At 47.4% G+C, this 24,825-nt stretch overlaps 1 protein-coding gene across 2 annotated transcripts in view; it reads left to right on the top strand.

Annotated features, from left to right (window-relative positions):
- The first annotated feature begins 1,615 nt into the window (after positions 1-1,615).
- Positions 1,616-24,825, top strand: part of DESI2 (desumoylating isopeptidase 2) — a 36,913-nt gene continuing 13,703 nt past the window's right edge. For both annotated transcript variants that reach the window (XM_048484945.1, XM_048484955.1), the window contains exon 1: positions 1,616-2,043. In XM_048484945.1, coding sequence (XP_048340902.1) covers positions 2,005-2,043 — 39 coding nt within the window. In that variant the 5' untranslated portion in view covers positions 1,616-2,004. The remainder of the gene's footprint in view (positions 2,044-24,825) is intronic.

The following is a 24,825-nucleotide window of genomic DNA, read 5'->3' as shown; positions in this document are numbered from 1 at the left end:
AAAATGTGACCATAGACATTATATGTGCTTTGCTGGTGAGTTTGGGGTGACTCACTGCAAAAGCCCTGAGGATCCATGTGGATTCATGCTTCAAAAACATGTCTGCACTGGTGGACTAGCCCATGACATCACACATATGTGTTTCTGTTGTGCAGTCTGTGGTTATGGAAATGATATGTGAGTTGATGATAAATTTGGCACAACATGCTGCTAAAACCCTGAGGACCCATGCGGATCAGTGCTTCAGAACCATGTCTTTGCAATGTGGCAGTGCCACAAAGCAGTGGATTATTGATCTTTGTGGCACAAACTGACCATGAATTTAACATGTGTATTGATACTGACATCGGGGTGACCCAATGCAAAAGCCATGAGGGACGGGAAGAGGCGGCGGAGGCAAAAGCTTTGCAATCATGTTTTTGCACCCCTGTGGTGCCACAACACAACATCCATGATTGTTGTGTTCAGATCTGTGTCTTGAGACATGACCCATGATTCGATGGTGATTTTGGGGTGGCCCAGTGCAAAAGCCATGAGGATCTGTGCTTTTCAACCACATTTTTGCTGCACTATGGCACCATGAGGCATTGGATCCATGGTTTTTGTGTTCAGATCAGAGGTGGGATTCAGGGGGTTCCGAAGGTTCTGTAGAACCTGTTGTTAAAATTTAGAATATCACTTTTTAAATACTTAAAATATTTTTATTAAGTATTAATATTTTAATACTTAAAATAAAAAGTTATATTAAAAATATTTTAAATACTTTTTAACAGTCATTATTTGAATCCCACCACCATCGGAACCTGTTGTTAAAATGTTTGAATCCCACCACTGGTTCAGATTTGTGGCTAGAGACATGACCTGTGATCTGATGGTGATTTTGATGTGACCTAGTGGCTAGAGACATGACCTGTGATCTGATGATGATTTTGATGTGACCTAGTGTAAAAATCATGGGGCTCTATGTTTTGGAATCATGTTTTTGCTGCACTATGGCACCAAGACACATTAGATTTTTGAGTGCAGATCTGTGGCTAGGGACATCACATGTGATTTGATGGTGATTTGGGGATGACCTAAAAAATCACGAAGAGGACCCATGATTTGCAACCACAAGGACCCATGATTTGCAACCACATTTTTGCACCACTGCACTCCCACAAAGATGCGTAATTGTTATGGTTCTGCCTATAAACTAAGACATGTTCTACAGTATCATCGTAGTTTAATTTCGTTTCAATGAAAAATCATATGAATGTATGAGGATCAATCCCTCGGATCCATGTTTTTGTGCTGCTGCAGCGCCACAAAGTGTCGGATCCACGATTTTTTGTAATTCATCCCATAGTCCTTGCTTTCGCGTGTGATTTGATACTGGTTTGGAGGGAGTACTCCTTTAAAAGGTGGAGGATCCATAAGAATCGGTGCAGATCCACCTTTTACCAGACTAAAAATATATATGACGGAAACCTGCAGGAAGCGGCCAAAGAGAAAACATTTGAACTTTCCACCCTTACCCAGAGATTCGTACTACTGTACGTGTTTAACCGCATAGTCTGCTGGGAAGCCGGTTACTCATGTGCTGCATGCTGGGGACTGTAGTCTTGGCGTGCCTCCCTTCATTGCAAATGTGGACGGACAAGTACGGTTGTGTGTGACTGCAGCCGTGGGTGTCCGGGCACCTGTTCCTCAGCGTCGTCTCTTTTCGCCCTGAGGCGTTGGGCTTTGGTCCAGAAACCAGTAGCTGAGTCGGGTCTCCTTCAAGGGCAGCCCCAAGTATTGCTCCCTGTCTTACGCGGGGCGACGGCGCTTCCTCGGGGCACAGCCCCAACTCCCCCACCCCACCCGCCCGGAGGTGGCTCCATGCTGCCGGCAGCCTCCGCCGCCTCTTCCCGTCCCTCGGCAAGAGTCTGGACGAGGAGGCGGCGTCCCCCGAGCGTCCCGCCCGCGGCCTGAGAGGGGCTCCGGTGGAGAGTAGCTGCCGCCGCGCAGCGCGGGAGGAGGATGGCGAACCAGCTGGTGATTCTCAATGTCTACGACATGGTAAGCGAGAGTTGCTTCTTTCCCGGGCGGGGCCTGGCGCAGAGCCCAGTTCTCTCTCTCTCTCTCTCTCTCTCTCTCTCTCTCTCCCCCCCCCCCCCATCTCCAGCTCTTCTTTCCTTGCTACTGGCTGAGAGCTGGCCTGTCCTCTGAGGATACAGAGAGGTCTCCGCCTGGTCCACCCGCATTTTCCCCTTTTTCAGAAAGTAATGGAACCATATGTGTTTTCCGTTCAAGTGCACTCAGGGCTTTTTGTCCTGCGAGCATCCGCCTTTGTCTAGTTGGCTGCCAGGCGGGCTGCAGAGGCAATTCGGTCGGGTGCGCCTTCTCCTTGACCCCCGTCCATTTGGCGCCCTCAGCTGTTGAGTTCCAAGATCGCTTTTCATGCATTACCTCACCTTCTCTCACACAAGTGTGCTTCTGCAAATTATGTGGTGCTTGTTTTATCTCTTAAACTAGGGTTGTCAAATATGCGGCCCTTGAGAGGGCTTATCAGACCTGTAAATGTAAGGAATTCCAAAGAGCAGAAATAAAAAGGCTTTTGATTATAAGTCCGTTTATTCAGACATCCTGGAAAGCACACACACACGACATGACAGGAATGGGACCTCCCGCCTAAACTACAGGTTATAACATCCCCTGTCCCATCCCCCTCCCGGTGTCTCCAGTCCCAGTCTCATTCTCATGGGAACGGAATGGAATGCTCATCTTGCACCATAAGATAAGCCCTCTAACAGTGTGGTTGCAGCGGATTCTGGCCCGCCGCCCGTGCCAAGGAATTCAGTCAAGGCCAAACGACTGTGAAGAGAATCAGCACCGCTGAGATCTTTACATTCTGCTTCTCTAACAGAAAACCCTTCCCCGGTTTCAGTGGAAAGGCACGATGAAACGCAGAAATAAGGGAGGGGGCATCGATGTTTTCTAAATACACCCATTGATTATAACCAGAGGAATATCCCACCCAAGAAACCAAATATTGCAAACGATTGCGATTAAAGCGAGAGTCCAGAATAAAGCGTCTATTTCATAGTGCTTGTGTCCATCAATTATAGTCGGTGGGGGGTATCTCGGAGGGTCGTACCAGGCATCGGAAGCGGGAGCCTCCTTGAGCAAACTGGAATGAAAGGCGGGATGAATATTACTTAAGGAGTTAGGCAGTTCCTAGCGGGCAGTAACATCATTGATCACTTTTATAATCCTAAAAGGACCCGCAATTTCTTGCCCAGTTTTGAATATTTGTGTACGTCTCTAGGTTTTAGTAGACAAATAAACCCAAGCCTACGTGAAATCAGAACGATGTTTATCCGCCTGAAACTTTTGTGAGTCCTTGGCTTGCTTTAAGGCAGTCTGGACGATCTTCCACCCCTCAGCCAGGGATGAAATCCACTGCTTGAATTCTGGAGGATGTAAGCGCCTCTGTGGGCAGTTGGGGGGCAGTGGTGGGAAGGAGCGACCAAGAAACAATTTCAAAGGGGTCTTCTGTGTGTGCTACTATGAAGCGGCATTGTTGTAGCGTGCTCATGAAATGGGATTAGTGCACCAATTGTCTTGATGGTAATTAGTGTAACAACGTAGAATTACTGCTCTAGTGTTCTGTTGCGTCCTCTCTGATTCACCGTCACTTTGAGCGTGGTAGAGTGACAACCCGCCGGGTGGTTCCCCAACAAGTCCAGGAAAGCCTTCCAAAATTTTTGAGATGAATTGGGAATGTGATTGGGGATACCACCTTAATGGGGGGGGGAGGAGTGTAGGCGATAGATATGTTGGATAAACATTAGAGTGCCAATTTAGGAACCACGATGGAATGGTGGTGCAGGGAATAAAATGTGCTTGTTTGGAGAACAGGTCCACCACCACCCATAAAACTGTGTTCCCCTGACTTTCCGGCAAGTCTGTAATAAAATCCATCGAAATAACCTCCCAGGGCCAGGAAGCAACTGGGAGAGGTTTTAAAGTCCATGGGGTTTTCCCCGGGAATGGATTTAGCCTCTGCGCAGGCGTGAACACCCCTTGATATAAGCCTCAATGTCTTTGCCTTAATAGGCCACCAGAGACTGGCGGCGGGCCAGATGCAGCGTCTTAGGGAAGCCAAAGTGGCCTGCAGGCCGGGCATCATGGCAGGCAGAACCTGCCTGCGAGGGGGGGAGGCGCGTGCCAGCACCCCCGCGTTTCCAAGCGCCACCCTCAAGCGTGGCTGGGGATCTCCTTCCCTCGCTGGCAGTTGGCGAGCCCGCCTCCCGAAGTTCCCGTGGGAAGGGGAGACGGGCAGGCGAACGGGGGCGGGGAGGAGATCACGGAGGTCTGAGACCGAGTGACAGCAAACCCAGCTGTGAGGGGAGAAACGCGGTCACAGCGGGATATCCCGTGAAAAACATCCCCTCCCGGGAAGGCAAGACAGCATCAGCCAGTTTATTGGTTTTCGGAAAAAATGAACTGTGAAGAGGCGGGGAGAAAAAATCAGCCAACGTAGTTGTTTGCGGACATTTTGAGGGGGGGGTGGAGAAAGTGACCCAAGTTCTTGTGATCCGACCAAACCTGGAAAGGGTGTTTGGCCCCCTCAAGCCGAGTGGCGCCAGGTGCATAGAGCCACCTTGATAGCAGCAGTCTCCTTATCCCCACGGTCCAGTTGAGCTCAGGGCCAGAAAACTTTTGGATAAGTAAGCACAGGAACAAGTCTACCATCTTTATTTTTCTGCAAAGAGAATGCATACGGCCTTGTCCGACATCCCGCGTGAACAACGAAAGGGAGGTCGAGATTGGGGGTGTTTCAAAATGGGTTCGGTGAGTGAAAGCTGATTTCCAAGCGTTGGAGCGTGCCGATTGGCATTCCTGAGACCAAGGGAGGGAGCTCGGGCTTGGTAGCTTGCAAATCCTTGCCTTTGTAGTGCGTAGAGGTCTGTGAGTGGAAGAGGCCAGTTCAGCAAATCGGGTTATAAAATCACGATAGAAATTAGCAAAACCAAGGAAGGATTGTAATTCTTTTCTATTGGTGGGGCAGGCCATTGAAGGACTCGTCTATTTTTGCTGGATCCATCTCCAAGCCATCGGGTGAGATCCGATAGCCCTAGATAGTCTATGGAGGACTGATGAAAACAACATTTTGATAATTCGCGAAGAGGAGTTGTCAAGTGGCGTTGCAATACCTCGAACCAGGGTTTCATGCTCCTCCATGGATTTGAATAAATCAACACATCATCCAAGTATCTGACCACCCTTATACAATAAATCTTGCAAAACCGTTGATAAAAGGGCCATGAAAGCTCGAGCTCAGCTAATCGAATGGCATTATTAAGTATTCATATTGTCAATTTAGTATTAAAATGTTGTTAAATGTTAAGTAGCCCTCTGCGAAAATCCGGACCCTGTAATAAGCCTCTCAAATCTAACTTGGTAAAAATCCGTCCCTTGCCTAGTGCATCAAAAGATCTTTGATTAAGGGCAAAGGGTATTTATTGGACATGGAAACAGCATTTAATCCACGATTAATCAGTACAAAGTCTCAAGGGAGCCCGTCTTTCTTTTACAAAATAGAACGAAGTGGGTGTCTTGGTGGCTAAGCATTATGAATCAGCGAGCCAGGTTCTTATCTAAGAAGGCAAGGCTCCTTCTCTTGATTGGGGCTCATCGATAGATTCTACCCTTGGCAGCTGAGCTCGGGCTGTAGTATGATTTTTTACTGTCGGTATCCCTATGGGGAGGTAATTGATCGCATTCCTGTTCCTGAAACACCCTGGCCAAGTCTTGATAAGCTTGTGGAATATTTGTGTGGAATTCACTGAGGTGTGCAAAGCTGTGGAAACTAGTGGTTCAATGTCATTTGGAGGTGGGTTTTCCACTTCATGTGCTCCCGCAAGGTCAGTGAATTCTAGAATTAGCTCTTTCCAAATGACGTTTGGCTCGTGTAATAACAACCATGGCATGCCCAAGACAATGGAGTGTTTGGCTACTGGAGCAAGTATGAAGCTAATCTTCTCCCCATGGTCAGGCATAGCGGAGAAGCATGGGTTCGCGTTTTAAATCGGGCAGGGCCTTCAGCTCGAGTGGGCTGCCATCCATTTTGAGTGAAGCGGGATGGGCTTCACTAGGGGGACTCGGTCTAAGCCAAGCTCCTCAGCCACCTGCGGCGCATTAACAGTCAGGGCAGCGGCGGAGTCAGGGGAGGCTAGAATGCTGTGATGCTTAGCAGGGTTGGCTAAAGAGGCTTGAATAGTAATGGCGCTGCCTTCACTCACCGAATCTGGAGCAGGACCCATGTCCATAGGCTGAAGAGAGACAAACTGCCACTTCCCCTCCTCGAAGTCCCCTTGATAGCAGCTTTAGACGAACCTGATGGAGGACGGACTTCCGTGGGGAAGCTTGGCAGAGGGTCTTGGCCCGGGGCGGAGCAGTGGGTTTCTGTTTTTCGGCAATTGGCAGCCAGATGGCCAGGACCACCACAATAAAGGCATAATCCTAAGCGGGCGGCGTTGGATGTGGTTTCGGTGGAGACGGCGGAGCTTGATTTCGCAGTAGCTGGGGTGGCGTGGTAGTGGGTTTTGGACGTGGGCGCCCCTAGCACGGCGTAGTCAAGGCGGGCGCCACTTGCGATCCCAGATCGATCCATTCTGCGACGGTGCTGGCGGGATGCGGATGAGGATCACTGTTTCACGAAGTTTGACATCCATAGCCTCGAAAGTATTCACACTTCATGCGTTCAGGCCAGTCGGAGAGGAGTTTACTAGCCGCGCCACGAAATTCCGCAGGCAAATTAAGCAAAAGTGGTTGCCCTGCTGAATGGTTTTACTATTGTACAGAGCTCGTTTTCAGCATCCGGATCCTGGAAGCGGACACGCAAAGCTTGGAGAAATCTTGCCACTGTGCGGGTGTCGTCAGCTTGTAGTTCGTAGAGAGTTACAAACCATTCAGCAGCCACCCCATCCAAGACTGACCCTATGTCCCGTATTTTTTCCGCGTTCAGAGCGATATAAATCATCGGAACTCCTGCATATGCATCAAGTTGCAGGATGAAGTAGGGGAGCTTAGAGGCGGTCCCGTCCGCTGGCGGAAAGCTGGAATGGGGGGTCCTGTAATATCCTCTCTCAACGCTCTTGGGAACCCGTTGCGGTTGAGGTTACCAGCAATTGGCCCGGCCCGGGGCTGGGAGCAGGGACGGTTGAGGTGCCCCAGGTTGAGGGTGGAGCGGGGCCCTCGCACCGTCGTCCCTCCGGCGAAAGGAGGCAGCAGCAGGAGCTGCGAGGAGGGATTGAAGTAGGACCTTGCAGTGCTGGCCCTGCGGCAGAAGGAAAGCGGTAGTAGGTGCGTGGCTAAAGGTGTGGGCACCGACCTGGAGTTGATGCCATTGTATCCCGCTGCCTTTCAACTCCTGCTCCAAAGGCAGCCAATTCCCTCTCTTTCGCGTGTTAATGCATCCTGATGCGCATGTAGGGCCGTTCTTTCACGCATCCAATTTAGCTTCGCTTATCCTGTTGTATGGCGCAGTGAAAGCTCACTCTGCGTTTGTATGGCCCTGATGCTTTTCGCTGGCGTTCCAAATCCATCTTGGAGGTGATCCAGTACTTTGTCATGGATTGTTAAATTCTGCTGATACTGCCGCTGTAACGCTTCCTTGGTCTCGGTTCAACTTCGAGTTGGACGCCTTTGCGTTGTTGTTCCACGGTCCCTTTGCAGACCCTCGTGCTCCTCTTCCCAGAGCCTGCTCACGGTCCCATGCTTCTTTGGCATCGCGCAAGTCTGGCCGCCGTCGTCCCAACTTTCTTTGGGCCGGGGAGGGAAACGAATCTGGACGGGGAGTCAGATCTTCCTCGATTCCTCCTCTCCGGATGGCAACTCCTCTTGTCCCCGATGGCTCCACGAGCGTCTCCACCTTTCATCCGGCTCCCTGTCCGAGGGCTAGGAATCGGATCGGGAACTGGCTTGCGGAAACCCCTTCCGGATAATCGATCCCAATCTCGTTATAGTCCCGGTTTCAGCTGTGGATTTGGGACGGGCCCCAGTGCTATGCCACTGTTGATCCTTAGAGCATCATGCGAAGTCTGAGTCAAGGAATCGTTCAATTGACTCCGGGTATCAGCATGAAGCGTGAGTCAGACCCATTTCCTCAGAGACTGGTTGCATTTGGGGTTTTATAATCCACCGCGGAAGCGGGCAGAGATCCGATCAACAGGCTCGATCCATAGCCAGCCCCAAAGCGATTCATGCAACTCCACATGATAGCATCCGCGCCAGCTCATCCCAGCGAAGTAGGGAAGACTTCGTGCTGGGCGAGGGCGGAGAGAGTTACCAGTGAGACCTGTTCCCCACTGGTTCCTCAGATTCTGGAAGGAAGGCTCGGAACCCTCTATGGGGCTACCGTGCCTTCCACAGTTTCAGAATGTTCAATCTCTGCATGTTAAAACACCTGAGATCCACTGGTTTTAAAAAGAGTATTAAAGATTGATTCCTGTCATAATGTAAGGAATTCCAAAGAGCAGAAATAAAAAGGCTTTTGATTATAAGTCCGTTTATTCAGACATCCTGGAAAGCACACACACACGACATGACAGGAATGGGACCTCCCGCCTAAACTACAGGTTATAACATCCCCTGTCCCATCCCCCTCCCGGTGTCTCCAGTCCCAGTCTCATTCTCATGGGAACGGAATGGAATGCTCATCTTGCACCATAAGATAAGCCCTCTAACAGTGTGGTTGCAGCGGATTCTGGCCCGCCGCCCGTGCCAAGGAATTCAGTCAAGGCCAAACGACTGTGAAGAGAATCAGCACCGCTGAGATCTTTACAGTAAGGCTGTTGAGGCAACCTTCCCTCCCAATCTGGCCTCCCAACTCACTGCACTCCAGTCCCAATCTAGCTTGGCAAGCGCGCTGCAGGCACCCACTCCACCACAGCCTCCAGGCACCCATTCCAGGCACCCACGTTGCTCTTGATCTGGCCTAGTGAGCCCATTATGGGCTGGCCAGTTCAGGCACACACACCCTCCACTCCCAGGCTATCCTTGTGAGCCACCTCCTTGTGCCAGTCTGGGCTGGCGAGGTCGTAGGCATCCCCCCCTTCCCATGCCAACCACCTCCCTGACTGAGGCAGTAATCCACCCCAGTGCTGGCCATTTCACACAGTGCCATTCTTGCAGGCTTGCCGGTGAAGCATCCACCCCCCAACCAGTGCTGTCTTACACTGGGCCACAGCGCTTCCTTGGGGCACAGCCCCAACTCCCCCCACCCCTGTGTGGTGGTTAAGAGTGGTGGACTCTAATCTGGAGAAGTGGGCTTGATTTTCCACTTCATATGAACAGCAGGCAATTTGTTTTCCCATTCCTACACATGAAGCTTGCTGGGTGACCTCGGGCTAGTCAGAGTTCTCTCAGAACTGTCTCTGCCCTATGTACCTCACAAGGTGCCTGTTGTGGGGAGAGCAAGGAAGAATATTTTGTAAGCTGCCTTGAGTCTCCTTACAGGAGAGGAAGGTGGAATATAAATCCAGACTTTGTTTGTCAAGCCAGCTGAGGCAGCCACCCCTTTAGTGCTGATCTGGGCTGACAAGCCTGCTGTGAAGTTGTCAGCTGAGGCAATCACCCCTGCCCCGCAGTGCTGGCCACCTCCCCCAATTCCACTTTGGGCTGGTGAACCCATTGTGCCAAGGCAGCTACACACTCTGTTGCTGAACATTTGACAGCCAAGGCAGCTACACACTCTGGCTCCAGCCTGATCAAGTTGTATTTATGTCCTATCTGGCCCTTGTAACAAATGACTTTGACACCCCTGTCTTACATGCTTCTATATCTACACCCAATTTTAAATCTCGTTTACAAGTAGTGCAAACGATTGGTGTCCATAGAATGGATAACCCAATCTAGATGGGGTATGTGTGTGAGTGAATGGGGGTGAATGTCCTTTGGCAGCAGCGGGGGGCAATGCCAACATGTTTCCCCCTCTGCCAGCAAAAGGGGCACGCATGCTGGTGTACAGAACAAGCATGTTGGCATCTAGTTGCCCCACAGCTTCATGGCAGACAAACCTGAAAATGGTACCGCTGCAGAGCTGTGCTAGCGTCTGAGTAGACACCTGCTCTGGGGGGAGGTGAGCCAGGGCACTCCTGGGCTGGAGCCAACTTTAGTTCTTTCACTGGCATTCCCGCCCAGGAACGCTGCCCTACAAGCCCGCACAGACTTACACCGCACAAAGTTTGGGCTACCGCCCAATGCCCCTGTAAAGTCGGCATGGTGCCACTTTTGCTGCATCATACCCAGCTGGCTCAGCGGTCCGCTCCCATCTGGATTGCACTATAAGAGTCCAAATGTTCAGCAACAGGTGTGTGAATTTTTGGTTTTCTTTTGGAGGTTTTCAGATTCAAGAAAATGTGAAACTTTACCAGACCTAGCAACTTGCAAAAATATGTATATGTAACTGAGATGAGGATCAGGTGTATGTTCCTGAATCTGGTCATCAGTATTGAGGATAGTAAACACATCTGCAATTCTCAGACTGCTGACAGTTGATAAGCTGTCTTGAGTATCAACTCTTTATAATGTAATCTTCAACCTCAATGGATTTAGAAGGGTGTAACTCTAATTTAGGATGGTGCCCTGTTTTGCCTCTCAGAACGCAGAAGGGAGAAATGATAAAAAAACAAGTGGAGACATTTTTTTCAAATGGTTTAGTACTGTTATAATCAGGTGGATTTAAAGCCTAAATCATAGAAACGTGTTTGTACTTGCCAGTATGGGAGAAGAAACCATCAAGATGAAGCTTTTAATTCATTATTTCTGAAGACTAAAGTTTTGCAATACCACGTCATCCGCATCTTAACTTTTTTTTTCTTTAGTGGTGACAACTAGCAAAGTGAAATTTCTGGAAATTTTAAACCCAAGGATGGGGAAAACTTTTTTCTTTTTTTCTTTTGGTAATGGAACAAACCAGAAAGTTTGAGAGAAATTGAAATACAAGCAATACTTTTTTTCTGAACAAGCCTGAACTTATTTTACTAACTTCATATAATGCATAATTTATAACTTGCTGGCATATGAAATTGCACTATTTTGCATATTTATGGACTTTCAAAATATTATTTCCACTTTGTTACATGGCAGATTTAACAAGCAAGAAAAAAGATTGTGCCCATGTAATGCTGACTCAGTTGAATCTGTGGCCCACCAATTATTACACTGTGCCAGGTTTAAGAAAATCAGATCCAAGTATGTGAATCTTACTCCTTTACACTTATCTGATCTCCCCGATTTATTTAGATTACACTACTGGCTGGACAATCCTGATCCTTCTGTGTGTATGATAGTGGCAGACTTTCTCCTGAAAATTATGAAATACCAGTAGATTTCCTTTCACTTAACATTTATTTCCTGTATCGTTATTTATGTTTTTTTAAAAAAAATCAGCTCCTTACTATTGTTGTATTGTTGTCTATTCCAATAAAGGCTTGCTGCTGATATAACATTTCTGGAAAATTCGAAGCCATGGAGAAAAATATTGGGGGATGGGGGTGTCCCAATTGATTTTAATTTTTTTTAATAAAATATATGCAGTACTTAGTTTAAACTTTAATATAAAATGGTATTTAACATATTTCTGGAATCTGAAAGTATAAATGCTTTGGTTTTGTACGGGCAAAATTGTAATTATACCAACTTCAACAGAGAAAGAAACCTGCTATCTGGTGTACTATATGATAGCTTAGCACATTTCTTACTTTTTGTCATAAGAAGAGCCATGCTGGATCAGACCAAAGGTCCATGCAGTCCATCACTCTGTTAACACAGTGGCCAACCTCTAGGAAGACTATAAAGCAGGATGACTGCAGCAGCATTCTCCCACCCGTGCTCCCCAGCAGCTGATAGAAAAAGGTACACTGCCTCTGGTTCTGGAGAGCATAGACCAGAGACATTTTAAACATTTAAGTTGAAGGTAGAAAACAAAAGAAAGTGAATCATTTAGTCAGAAATATTATACTGTCACAAGGACTAGCATCTTAGTTGGATACTAGCGGGGCCCAGCCACGCGTTGCTGTGGCTTATTGTGGTGAAATGGGAAAGGAACACTAGCAGCAAATCAGTTGCAGGGGCCAGCAGTACGTGCTCATGGAAACGCGCAGGCTGATACTGTGCGATGTCATTGATGTGTGTGACTGCATCCTCCCTCACTTCTCTTCCCTTGCATGGCACCCCTACCACTATCTCCCTCCCCTTTCCCTTTGCTAGAGTGGGTGGGTCATATCCAGATGCTGGGCCTGCTCCCTCCCCTCCCTTGCATGCCACTCCTCACTCTCTGTCCCCTCCCTCACTTCTCTTCCCTTGCATGCCTCCCCCTCCGTCCCTTCCCTCTCCCACAATCTCGTCCCTTGCATGCCACCCCTCCCCCTCCCTCCCTTCTGTCTCCCTCTGCTAGGGTGGGTGGGTCATATCCAGATGCTGGGCCCGCTCCCTTGCATGCCACCCCTCACTCTCTGTCCCCTCCCTCACTTCTCTTCCCTTGCATGCCTCCCCCTCCATGTGTATGAGAGTAGGTGTGTTGTGGTAGTAGTGGGTGAGGCACAGAGAGTGAAAGGTACCTGCGTGTGAGGGGGGGAACCCCACCTGACATCTCACACGGCAACGTGTGTATGTGTTTTACGTCCACTCGAGTTATTGCCTATGTACTGTTTTCACTGCTCATATCTGGCCATCTGAGCGATCATTCTAAGGGCATGAACATTCTAAGGGTGACAGTTACACACAGGCAGCTTCATGGCCTGGTGTGCCAGGAAAAAGATGTTTTACCTGGCTCAGGTGTGTTGTCTGACAGCGGGAGGTACGTAAGAACACAGTTGGGGGAATGAATAAGTGTCTGTGAAATTTTCAGAGCATTTGGGCCAGCAGGTGCGGGGTTATTCTCGAAGCAACAAACGCATAGTTCCATTTATATATATATAGATGAAACTAAATTTTATAATAAAAAAAACATTGGACTATTGAATAATTTATCAGACACATACCATGTTAGTCATATTAAAACCATGAACATATCCTTGAAATGTTGAATACACAGGAGTTATAATTGTCTTTTGCTGGATATTTTCTTACATAAAAATCTTTACGGTGTACTTTGAGCAAATAAAGTACATTTCAGTCATTGCTAAGGAGATAACATTTCATAGGATTTTTTCACCTTATACCATTTTTTGTGCTTTGAAAATGTCTTCCCCTGAAGTTTTCTGTTTTCCCATCCCACCCTGAGTATTCATATCTCTTTATAAACATTATAGTTATCCACTAAAACTAGAGTGAATCTAACCATCCATGGATTTGTGAAGAAGGGTTTTTGTTTCTCCCTCCTGCTGTAGCCCTCTAAGCACTTGAAATCTTAGAGGGCTACAGTGAAGTGGGGGTTTGCAGTAGGAAGGCAAAGTCAGCAGTAGAAAGAGGGAACTGGAAAAAATTACCATCCCTTGCATGGTTCTCGCTGCTTTTAGATGTTTTAATTGCTTATATTGCCTTCTTCTATGTTGTACACCGCCCAGAGCCCCCTGGGGATGGGGCGGTATATAAGCTCAATAAATAAATAAATAAATAAATAATAAATCCCTTCTTCTGATAATAGAAGGACTCTTCTCTGATAGAACTAGGTGACTAGATGTAGGCTACACGTTTATGTGCATATGAGCAGGGAATCGTAAATGTTTTATATTGTGATCCAGCATGAAGAGTGGAAAACCCCAAAGAATAAACTAGCATTTAATCCTAACTATGACTATCATTTTCTGAATCAACAATACCTCCTTAATAAATTAAATTAGGGCAGGGTCAAGGAATTTCTACCAGTTGCAATGAGACTTGAGAAAGCACAGTGTGGGTGTACTCCTTCATGACAAACAGTGTTCTGGCAAAGTCTGACTTGCTTGTTTGTAGCTTGTCTTGGACTGGATTTCCTAATACAGCCTCCTCTCCCATAGCCCTAACATGTGCAAAACATGGGTCATATTTTTCTGTCTTCTTAAGCATTCCTATATTTCTTTTAAAATCCATCTCAAGGTGAAGGAATGTAGTTTTTATAGATTATCAGAGCGTGTGTTACATGCGGTGGACAAGTAAATCATCAGTGTTTTGCACTTCCAAAAAGCAATTATTAAATAGAATATATCAAGATCATCAAAAAGCAATCTATATGTGATATATGGGTGGGGATACATCAATACATTTTCCTAAGGAGCAGACAAAAAATTTTGTTTGTTGCAGAGACTGAGATTATTAACACTGTCCACCAACCAAGCAACTATTTGCATGGTTTCAGCTGATGGCGTCTTTAGGGTCTGAATTTCAGGTGATACCTCATTGACAATTTTGTTGAAGCCATAGAAAAATAACAGGCTGAAAAGCCTTCCCATTCTCTGAAGGTAACTGAAGTCTTATATTATAACAGCAGACAGACCCATGAGGACTTAAAGGCAAAAGGGAGAATGTCATTAAATTAAAACTAATTTTTGTTTAATTCCTATGCTTATTCTTACCAGAGTTTAGACCTTTTTTAACTTCCTATATGATGTTAGTCACTTTTTTGAGCCTAGATAATTCATAAACAATTTGTATAATTTTTATTTTTGTACCTGCCACTTCTCTGGGATATTTTGCAGGGGAGTCAAATGGAAGAGGGTACCAAAAATACTGCCTTAACCAGTCCATTTCATTTTCCACAGCCATTTTTCATTTCCCTTTATTCTGTCCTTGTAGCTCTCACATAGCCCTGCAGTGGCTATAATTTAATGAATTGCTGCCATCAGTGGTTGAAAGGGGTTTGTTTATATTTTGTTTTTAATTTATTTTAAATTTATTTTATTGTTTTATGTAAGTTGTTGGGAGCCGCCCTGAGCCCATGAGGGGAAGGGTGACATATAAAACTAATAAAATAAAACAAATACTCAAAAGTAGCAATGTACTCAATTTTTATTCAAGGAAAATCCATTATGAACAAAAAAAATTGTGACCTAGTGCCTGAAACTAAGGAGATTATGTGTCTGGTGAATCTGTGTGGAGGGAGTTCCACAAAAAGCTCCACTTCACCTGCAGAAGGTGTGAGATGCAGTAGGGGTGTGAAGTACAGACAAGAAATGTTGTAACAACAGGTGGATCTATGTGTAAATGCCCTACCCTGTGATTGCATAGTTTTAAGTGGAGTTATAGCTGGACCTTTGTAGCAAAGGTGAGGTTGCATGTCTTGCGTACCATTTTCAGGCTGGATTCCAAATTAGATGAGGAAGAGTAACTACCACAGTAGGACAGTGATAGCTTCTTCTGTAGGACCCCTAGCTTCCTCTGACACTCCATGTTTTATCACTTTTAGGATTGCATTAAATGACCACTTTTGGTGTAGTGTCTCTTTAGTGATAACAATGAAAGTTATCAATAGGGTTTTGTTTCATAATGAACCAATGGTTCTCTTCCCTTTCCTGCCTCCCCAAATTTCTGAGTAGTTTCACTAGGTGACATGGGGCATATCTATAGAAAATGATGCACAGGGCAAGCACTGAAATTGCACCCCCCCAAAAAAAACATCCCAAATCTCTATTTTAGATAACTGTATAATAATATTAGCTCAAAAATATGTCAAGCTCTTTATCTTTTTATATAAATTGAGTTTTTATATTAATCAAGCTATTTGGCAAATAAAATGTCAGTCCTAACCCCCTCAAGGGGAATTCAGCCCAAGAAGAAGAGCTTTCTTGCTTACGCTGATGCAAATTGGTATATGATGAGAACAAAATCTGTTGGGTTTTTTTAGTTTCTTCTTTCTCCACGCTCTGGCTGTGAGTGTTGGTGGCCCAGTGCACCCTCAGAGGAATGAATGGTGAAGGGAAAATTCTCTTGGGCCGTTTCCGCACGGCCCCCGAGGTACCCCCACGCCGGCAAGAATTCTGCTGGCGTGGGGGCGGAGGCCATTCGCACGCAAGCGTGCGTGCGGCCTCAGGGGAGGCCGGCGGAGGACAGGCGGCTCCGCATGGAGCCGCCTCTGCCCCCTTCCCCGTCCCACTCACCTTGTCCCCGTCGTCGGCCTGCTGGCCTCTGAAGCCCCGCCCACGCTGCCCTCCGACCTCCAGGGGTCGGAGGACAGTGAGGGAGGGGCTTCAGAGGCCAGCAGGCTGACGACGGCGACAAGGTGAGTGGGACGGGGAAGGGAAACAGCGTGTTCCCAGCGGTGCTGTTCGCACCACGCCGCCGGGAACACGCTGTTGTGGCAAAATCAACCCTTTAGAGGGGGAGCGCAGTCAGGTCGGTGCTGCTGCGTTGCAGCAGCGCCGCCTGTGCGAATGGCTCCCTGGGGACGGCGTTTATCCCGTCCCCAGGGCGCCATAAAAAGGCCGTGCGGAAACGGCCTTGGTAACTCTTAATTTACCCACAGCATTCAAATTTAAATGTTTGAGAAGGCTCCCGCTTACCAACACTAGTAAAGACTGCGGGTGGGAGAGACTCCTCAGGGTTGAAGGTGGTGACTGAAGTTAAGGCTGTTCTAGACTCAGAGTCTCTAGACCAGGGGTAGGGAACCTGCGGCTCTCCAGATGTTCAGGAACTACAATTCCCATCAGCCTCTGTCACCATGGCCAATTGGCCATGCTGGTAGGGGCTGATGGGAATTGTAGTTCCTGAACATCTGGAGAGCCGCAGGTTCCCTACCCCTGCTCTAGACTCAGGTCTCCCGCCCAGTGACTGAAAGACCACTTTAAATTGAAGCTGCTCAAGGAAGTCAATGACCCAGACCTGGTAAAGCACCCGGACTCAGTCAAGCCCTCCTCCACTGCCACACAATGGTGCCCTCCCTCCCAGTGCCCTTAACTGGGTCAGAAGGATGGTGAGACATACCTCCCTACAGTGGGACCAATGGCACAGGGATCCAGGTTCACCCCACACCAGGTAAGAGACCTGCTTGGGCCATCCCAAAGTCTCTTTCAGCCTCTGCAGCAGCTGCAAGGGCAGTGCCTGGCTAGAGAGTAGGCCCGGCAAGGCCTCTGCCCAAACAAAGTTGCGTGTATCTCTGAGCCGGTGTAAGCACACACACACACCCCCGGCTCTTTGATGTCACAGGTTCCCTATTCCCCTATGAGGAGAAAAGAATTGCACCCTCAACATGACCAGGGAAGACAGTGGAAAAGGTGTCCAGCCCAGACAGATGGGAAATATCCAAACTGGGTCCGCAGAGGGTTCCATCCGTTCCAACAACTCACTGGCGGCAGAAGGCAAGAGGGAACAGGAGAGAAAGTAAAAGTGTGCTGCTGCTTCTTTCCCACTAGACTCTGGTGCAGCCCTCAGCCAGGAATTGTCTCAGAGGCAGAGGAGCATCACTACCCAAAGACCTATTTGGGTGAGGCAGATTCGGGGAGGGGGGCGGGCTCTGGGCTGCCAGGCACAACCCCTCAAGGAACACTCAAGGCATATGCCCCCTTAACCATGATTGACCATTGAAGATTCAATTGACTATGCAGATTAAAATAATGTTGTTTTGGTGGCAGCTGTCACCCAAGTGTTTTATTCTCTCTCACCTCTATTCTCCCTCGCACTTGACTTCCTCGCTGCGTTTGGCTTCGCATCCTGCTACAGCCATTTTGTGTATGTCTGTGCTTGCTGCAGAAGTTATTTTGGAGTCATACTCCTCTGTCAGAATTCCAAAAAAGTTGGGAATCCCTGCTTAATAGAACCTAAAACTTAGTGCTATGAATACAACAGATGATAAATCTAAGTGGTCTGTCATTTTTTAAAATGTATAAGTTCAAGTAGCAATGGTAGTTTTGGATTCAGAACAGTCAAAGGTGAATAGTATTGCAGAAATTCTAAAACAATCGTGCTTGAATTCTTTTGCTGCATTGTATGATTTTTCCCAACCTTCCCATTCTTGTTTTCAGGAACATGAGATGTTTGATTTGTGCCATCAACGTGACTAAGCTTTTGATTTTAGGTACTGAAGCAATTACTTGTAATTACTGGCCCTGTGGGGAAAAACTAATACTCTTTTACAGGAAGAATTCTAAAGAGTTCAGTAAGGTTGCTTATTGTTTCAGTATAAGACCAGATTCACAGATTTTTTTTCAGAACAATTCACAATTGTGTTGCTAGTCACTGTGGTTGATTAGTAACTTTGTGCAGCCCATGGTGTATAATGTTGGAAGCTGGGTAGATGCATTTTGTGACAAAACTGTGTATAAATTATATACATCTGAAAAATAAGAATGAAACTGCATAGGAGTTCTTACAATTTATTTAAATTTTTTGTTCTGTTAGAAAAAATAATTTTCATTATACATATATACAACTAAAACACCCAGCTGCATCTATGAAAAACATTATAACCTGAGCATCCGAGGTTGCACAGAAATGGTGGTAGGGTGCAAATGAACAGCCAGATACAAACAGTAAATTATATAAACTTCTTTCATTAATGCCATTCTCTTTTTCATGTTATAAAATCCACATGCTTATGATGTTAGACTATTATTTATGCAAAAGGAATTATCTCTAGCTGGAATAGCCAGACATCTCATCTAACTTTAAATATACCGGTTGCTTATATTTCTATATTCTCGTCTTTTTTTAGCTTGTGCTAACTTCCTTTTTTAAGAGATTCATTTCCTGGTAAGTGTCAGGTTGGCTGATTTATGGAGGATGGTATTTCTGTCTGCTGTGCTTTTCCTGTGTGAATCTATGGCCGTTTACGCACGGCCTTTTTATGGCGCCCTGGGGATGGGAAAAACGCCGTCCCCAGGGAGCCATTCGCACAGGCGGCGCTGCTGAAACGCAGCAGCGCCGCCTGACTGCGCTCCCCCTCCCCCAGGGCAGCGTCAGGCCGCCCTAAAAAACAACCCTTTAAAGGGTTGTTGCAGCAACAGCGTGTTCCCAGGGGCGCGGTGCGAACAGCACCGCCGGGAACACGCTGTTTCCCTTCCCCGTCCCACTCACCTTGTCCCCGTCGTTGGCCTGCTGGCCTCTGAAGCCCCTCCCTCACTGTCCTCCGACCCCTGGAGGTCGGAGGGCAGCGTGGGCGGGGCTTCAGAGGCCAGCAGGCCGACAACAGGGACAAGGTGAGTGGGACGGGGAAGGGGGCAGAGGCGGCTCCAAGCGGAGCCGCCTGTCCTCCGCCGGCCTCCCCTGAGGCCGCACGCACGCTTGCGTGCGAACGGCCTCCGCCCCCACGCCAGCAGAATTCTTGCCGGCGTGGGGGCGCCTCAGGGGCTGTGCAGAAACGGCCAATGTTCCTGCTACTCTCAGTCTCTGCTTATCTCTTCTCGCTCCTAGTGAAGGCCAAACAGTCTAATGGTTTGGGTCTTAGTAATGCCACTGGGAATCTGCATGGGAGGTGGGGAGGGAGTACTGTCTGAGTGTTTATGATCCAGTTGTTCTGGCTGAACAAGCCAGTAACTTCTTGGACCGTGTTCAGGATTTGTCTGACCTACAATAAAGAAATCATTGTTCATCACAACTGTTTCAATTGTTTGGTTTATGGTGGTCCTTCCACTCCGTCTATTGACCAAGATACCAAGCAATCTCCATGCTGGACAGTATCTGAGGGGAGAGATTGCTTTACAGGATCTTACACAGGCTGAGTTTGGTAATGCTTTTGAGGGCTACCAGACCAAGTCGGGACTGGAGACTACTTGGTTGAGACTGCTAGTTCTTCAGCCCTCTTGCCCTGTACTGAGAGTGGCAAGTGGACTTGATCTAGGACCACATCTCTTAGGAGCTACCAGTGGGCTGTCCTATGATCCTTTAACGTGGTCTGACCTGGGGATCGAGATTCTGGCCGACTGTCCTCCCTTCATGGAAGAAGACCATCGACTGGCTACTCTGCCTGTGGATTATTGTAATCCGGACCCTGGAGGGGGCCCTTTATTGGATTTACCGGTATCAATGAAACCTCAGCTACTGAACCCCGGCGCAGCCAACTCTATGCAGATTTTGGATTGCAAACAAACAAGTGTCCGTTTCTCTACTGATTTTCTGGGCGGTGCTTGGCCGAAAACCACCACTTACTTCCTTCAACACGAGCACCTCCGAATCAACCCTACCATGCACAGGGAACTACAACTCTCAGAGATGCTGGTGCAGCCACCATCTCGGTCAGACCCAGAGGAGTCTGACGGAACTGGCCGCAGAGAATTGGAGAGTCAGTTGCTTGATGCACAAATTTGGTTGGAACAAATGGAGGTTAGAGTGCAGGAAGCTGAAGCTAAGGTGCAAGAATATCGGCGGTAAAGGTCCATTTTGCAACAACTACGTCGTGCTTCCATGAGTCGACCTGTGCAGACCTCGCCCCTCACCACTCCGACTTACCATGACCAGATGTCTCAAGTTGCTCCCATCCGGGATGCTCCCATTCAATGACCAATACCACACACTATCCCTGGAGTTCAAACCGCTTTTGTTCCACGAACCCTCTCAGCAGCAACAAGTACCGCAAATGGGCATGCCCTATGCGTATCTGCAGCAAGCACCAGTGGTACCTGCCATTCAGACTAAACTGTCAGTACGCTTTGATGGCAAACCTCAGAATCTTCCTTACTTTCTGATCCAGGTTGACACCCACATGAATGATTTTGACCGTTAATATCGCAATGATGGTGAACGGATTTGGGACGTTGCCACTACCTTTGAGGGGGATGCGGCGGAATGGTATGTGGAGCTCTTTGGCTGAGGTGCTCCAGAGCTCACCTCATTGCCTCTTTCTGATGGCCCTCCATGAACACTTTGAACAACCTCATATGGATGACCAGGCTAAACAGGACACTAAAAATTTGAAACAGGAATCCATGTCTTGGGCTGAATATTCCAGCAAATTCGTGAATTGGCCAGCCGGATTTCCAATTGGCCCGATCAAATGTTTGCTATAGCCTTCTCTGAAGGTCTCAATCTCCGACTGCAGGAATGGGTTCTCATGCGGGGTGAACCAACGTCCCTAGCTGAATGGATCACTATGGCTGTGGATGCCGACGTACGCTTGCACCGCTTCAAAGTGCTGGAAATTAAACTGGTTGGGCCCCGTTGCCCTAACCCTGCATGCCACAGAGCAGGAGTACCTACATCCCAACCCCCTGCTGAAACCCTCACGGCACACAGGCGGTGTTTGGGGCTCTGTTTGTATTGCAGAGATCCTGGCCACATGGCAGCAGCTTGTCCAGCCAAGTCAGGGGTTCCCGAAGTTGGATCCAAATCAACCACTAAACACCGACAGCAAAGCCTCCAACAGTCAAGAAAGGCACCTTCAAAGTGGCTGCTGATTTTACTGCCTACGATGGAGATGACTCCTCTACAAGCCTTGGAGCCATTCTCATTATCCAGACTGATGCGCCATCTTCTGACGTGGTAAGTCACTAGAATTGCAACTGACTTTGTCACATCCCCCCAAAAAACCCCGAATGTTGGTTTGTGCCCTCATTGACTCGGGTTGTTCCCATTGCCTCATGCATCCGTCCGTCGTGGAAGGCTTGGGTTTGGAAACAGTTCCTTTAAGACAACCCATTCACTTTTCCCAAATGGATGGCAGCCGCTGCGGGGGGGGGGGGGCGGCTACTTTTAAAATGGAAAAGGTGTTGCTCCATACTGGCCAACACTGGGAACGATGCAGCTTTGTGGTGGTTCCCATAGCGAAGCACTCTGTTGTTTTAGGCATGTCTTGGCTTCAGGATTATCAGATAGTCAGATTGCATCGTTTGATTCACAGTCCCTCTGTGTAGTGGCTATATCATGACTAATCCGCAGCTTCTGGCAACCCCTGCACTAATTTCCAATGCCCAAGGGTTCGTTGGAACTGAAATTCCCGAGCCATACCATGATTTAAGCTGTGTATTTGAAGATGCTGAATGCAACTTGTTACCCCCGCATAGACCAACGGACTGTACAGTTGAGCTATTGCCTGGGGCCCAGGCTTCTCAAAGGCAGATTGTACCCAATGAGTCCTCTGGAGGACGTTGCCCTGCAGGAATTTTTGGATAAAAACTTGGCTCGCAATTTCATTTGACCGGCAACCAAAAGCACATTTGCTACTCCAGTTTTATTTGTCAAGAAAAAAGATGGTTCTCTGCTTCTGTGCACGGATTACCGAGGGTTAAATGCAGTTTCCACCTCTAACAAATACTCGCTGCCGCTCATCAAGGATCTGTTGGCTTCATTGGGGAAGGGTAAAATTTTCACCAAATTGCATTTATGGGAAGCATATTATAGAGTTCGCATTGCTGAAGGTTTTGAACATTTAACAGCTTTTAACACCCACTGTGGCCAATTTGAGTACCAAGCAATGCCATTTGGTTTATCCAGAGCCTCTGGTGTGTACATGAGCCTAATAAATGAGGTCCTACAGGAGTTTCTCTTCAAAGGTTTTGATGTGTATTTGGATTTCTTATTTACTTAATAAATTTCTTAATAAATTTCTTAATACATTTCTTATTTACTCGGATAACGAACGGGATCTTATTGAACTGGTCCGTAAAGTTTTGCAGAAACTACTTGACAATTCCCTCTATGTGAAACTATCCAAATGTGATTTTCACAAAAAAACCTGGATTTTTTAGGCTACCGTATCTCTGCGGGTGGATTAGAGATGGATCCCGCCAAGGTAGTTGCGGTAGTTGATTGGCCACCCCCAACTACTCTTGTAAGCAACTTCAACTTTTCTTGGTTTTGCCAATTTTTATTGGGACTTTGTTTCTGACTTTGCCTTACTAGCTCTACCCCTTATGGAACTCTTAAAGACGAAGGAGAAGGGTCCAGAAGCAACTCGAACGAATGCTCGCCTGTAATGGTCCCCTGCTTGCCAGAATGCTTTTATGGCACTTAAACAAGCCTTTATCACTGAACCTATCTTGCGGCATGCTGACCCTTCTAATGTTAATGCTTCCAATTCTGCCCTGGGTGCAGCGTTGCTCCAGTGAGATGACTTAGGTTGCCTGCATCCATGCGCTTACCTCTCTAAAAAACTTTCCGGTGCAGAACTTAATTGGACTGTTGGTGATAAAGAAACCGGGACAATCAAATTGGCTCTAGCAGCTACTTGGCGGCGTTGGCTAGAGGGTGCGGCTCATCCCTTTAAGGTTTGGATTGATTATAAAAATCTAGCAGCTCTTTCCACTCTGGGCCGTTTGTCAGCTAAACAGCTAAGGTGGGCAGATTTTTTTCTCACATTTTCAATTCACCGTCCACTTTTTCCCCGGAGCATCTAACAAACTTGCTGAAGCACTGTCCTGCCTTCCCGCAGTTGATGGAGGCGTGGATTTACAGAAGGACCCTCAAACGGTGATTATGCCCTTTCAGTTAGGATTGGCTGTGACTCGTTCGCAACCCCCCCCCTACAAAATGTTCCCACCAGCCCATCTTTGCCCACGCCTCCTTCCTCCTGGCTCTCCTTTTTTTGGATACTGGCAAGCTACCCATGGATCCGAAGGAGGGCGGGGCCTCACTACAATTGAAAGATGGTTTCTGGCGCAAAGGAGACTGTTTATTTGTACCTCCACCTTTGCACCTGACTATAATGCAGCAAGGGCATGATTCCAAATCTATGGGCCATTTTGGATTTGTAAAAACTCTCCATTTGCTCCGCAGACAGTTTTGGTGGTGTACCATGTGTAAGGATATTGAAGTGTACTCCAAGGTTGCCCCACATGTGCTACTGCTAAATCGGCTCCGGCCAAACCACAAGGATTAATGCAGCCTATTTCTGCTGGAGATGAGCCTTGGCATGTCATTGCTATGGACTTTATTACAGATCTGCCTAAAGCCATGGAAAGATGGTGATTTGGGTCATGGTGGATTTGTTTTCTAAACAAGCTTGTTTTATTCCCTTTACCCCGATTCCTTCTGCCCCTCAGCTGGCTAAAATGTTCATTCAACACATCTATCATTTACATTCAACTCAGAGCAAAATAATTTCGGACAGGGGTCCACAATTTGTTTCGAAATTTTGGAAAGCCTTTCTGACACTTTTGGGGGTGGAGCAAGGTCTAACGTCACCATACCACGCCCAATCAGACGGCCAGACTGAATGCTCTAACCAGACTTTGGAACAATACCTGAGATGCTACACCAACTATTACCAGGATAATTGGGTTGATTTTTACCCTATTCTGAATATGCTTACAGCAATGCAGTGCATAGCAGTACTGGCAAATCACCTTTTGAAATTGTTACTGGCTGATCAATTCAACCCCTTCCTTTTCTTGATCATTTGCCCTCTGGACCTCCTGACTTTCAGCAATGGATAACACACATCACTGAGGGCTGGGATCCTATTCTTCCTGCCTTACAAACAGCTAAAGACACTCAAAAGAAACAGGCAGACAAGCATCATCAACCCCTAGGTTTGAATGAAGGAGATTGGGTTTACCTGCCTACCAAAAACTTACGTGACATTCACAAGTACTCTAAGCTGGGTCATAAATACATTGGCCCTTTTTGTATCAATAAAATGATCAATAATGTGACTGCTCGTCTGGACTTGCCCAAAGCATTGAGTAAAATTCATCCTGTGTTTCATTCTAGCTTGCTAAAAAAGGCTTCCGCTTCCAATGCCTGGCAATCCCCGGCGGCGTGTCCAGCTCCTCAGATGATTGATGGCGACCTGTACTATGAGATCCATGAAATTCTGGACTCCCATTTACATAGAAACCGTTTGCAGTATTTCATTTCGTTCGTGGGGTATCCCCCTGGGCATGATGAATGGGTCTACGCATCTGATGTTCGTGTCCCCCAAACTTATTAAAGCATTTCACAAGGCATTTCTTCACAGAGCTGGAGGGGGGCCTTAGAGGGGGCAGAATGTCAGGTTGGCTGACTTGT

This window comes from Sphaerodactylus townsendi, linkage group LG01 (assembly GCF_021028975.2).
Source record: "Sphaerodactylus townsendi isolate TG3544 linkage group LG01, MPM_Stown_v2.3, whole genome shotgun sequence".
Classification (NCBI taxonomy): Eukaryota; Metazoa; Chordata; class Lepidosauria; order Squamata; family Sphaerodactylidae; genus Sphaerodactylus; species Sphaerodactylus townsendi.
The sequence above is the reverse complement of the archived record's forward strand: the minus strand, read 5'-3'. Positions and strand labels throughout refer to the sequence as shown.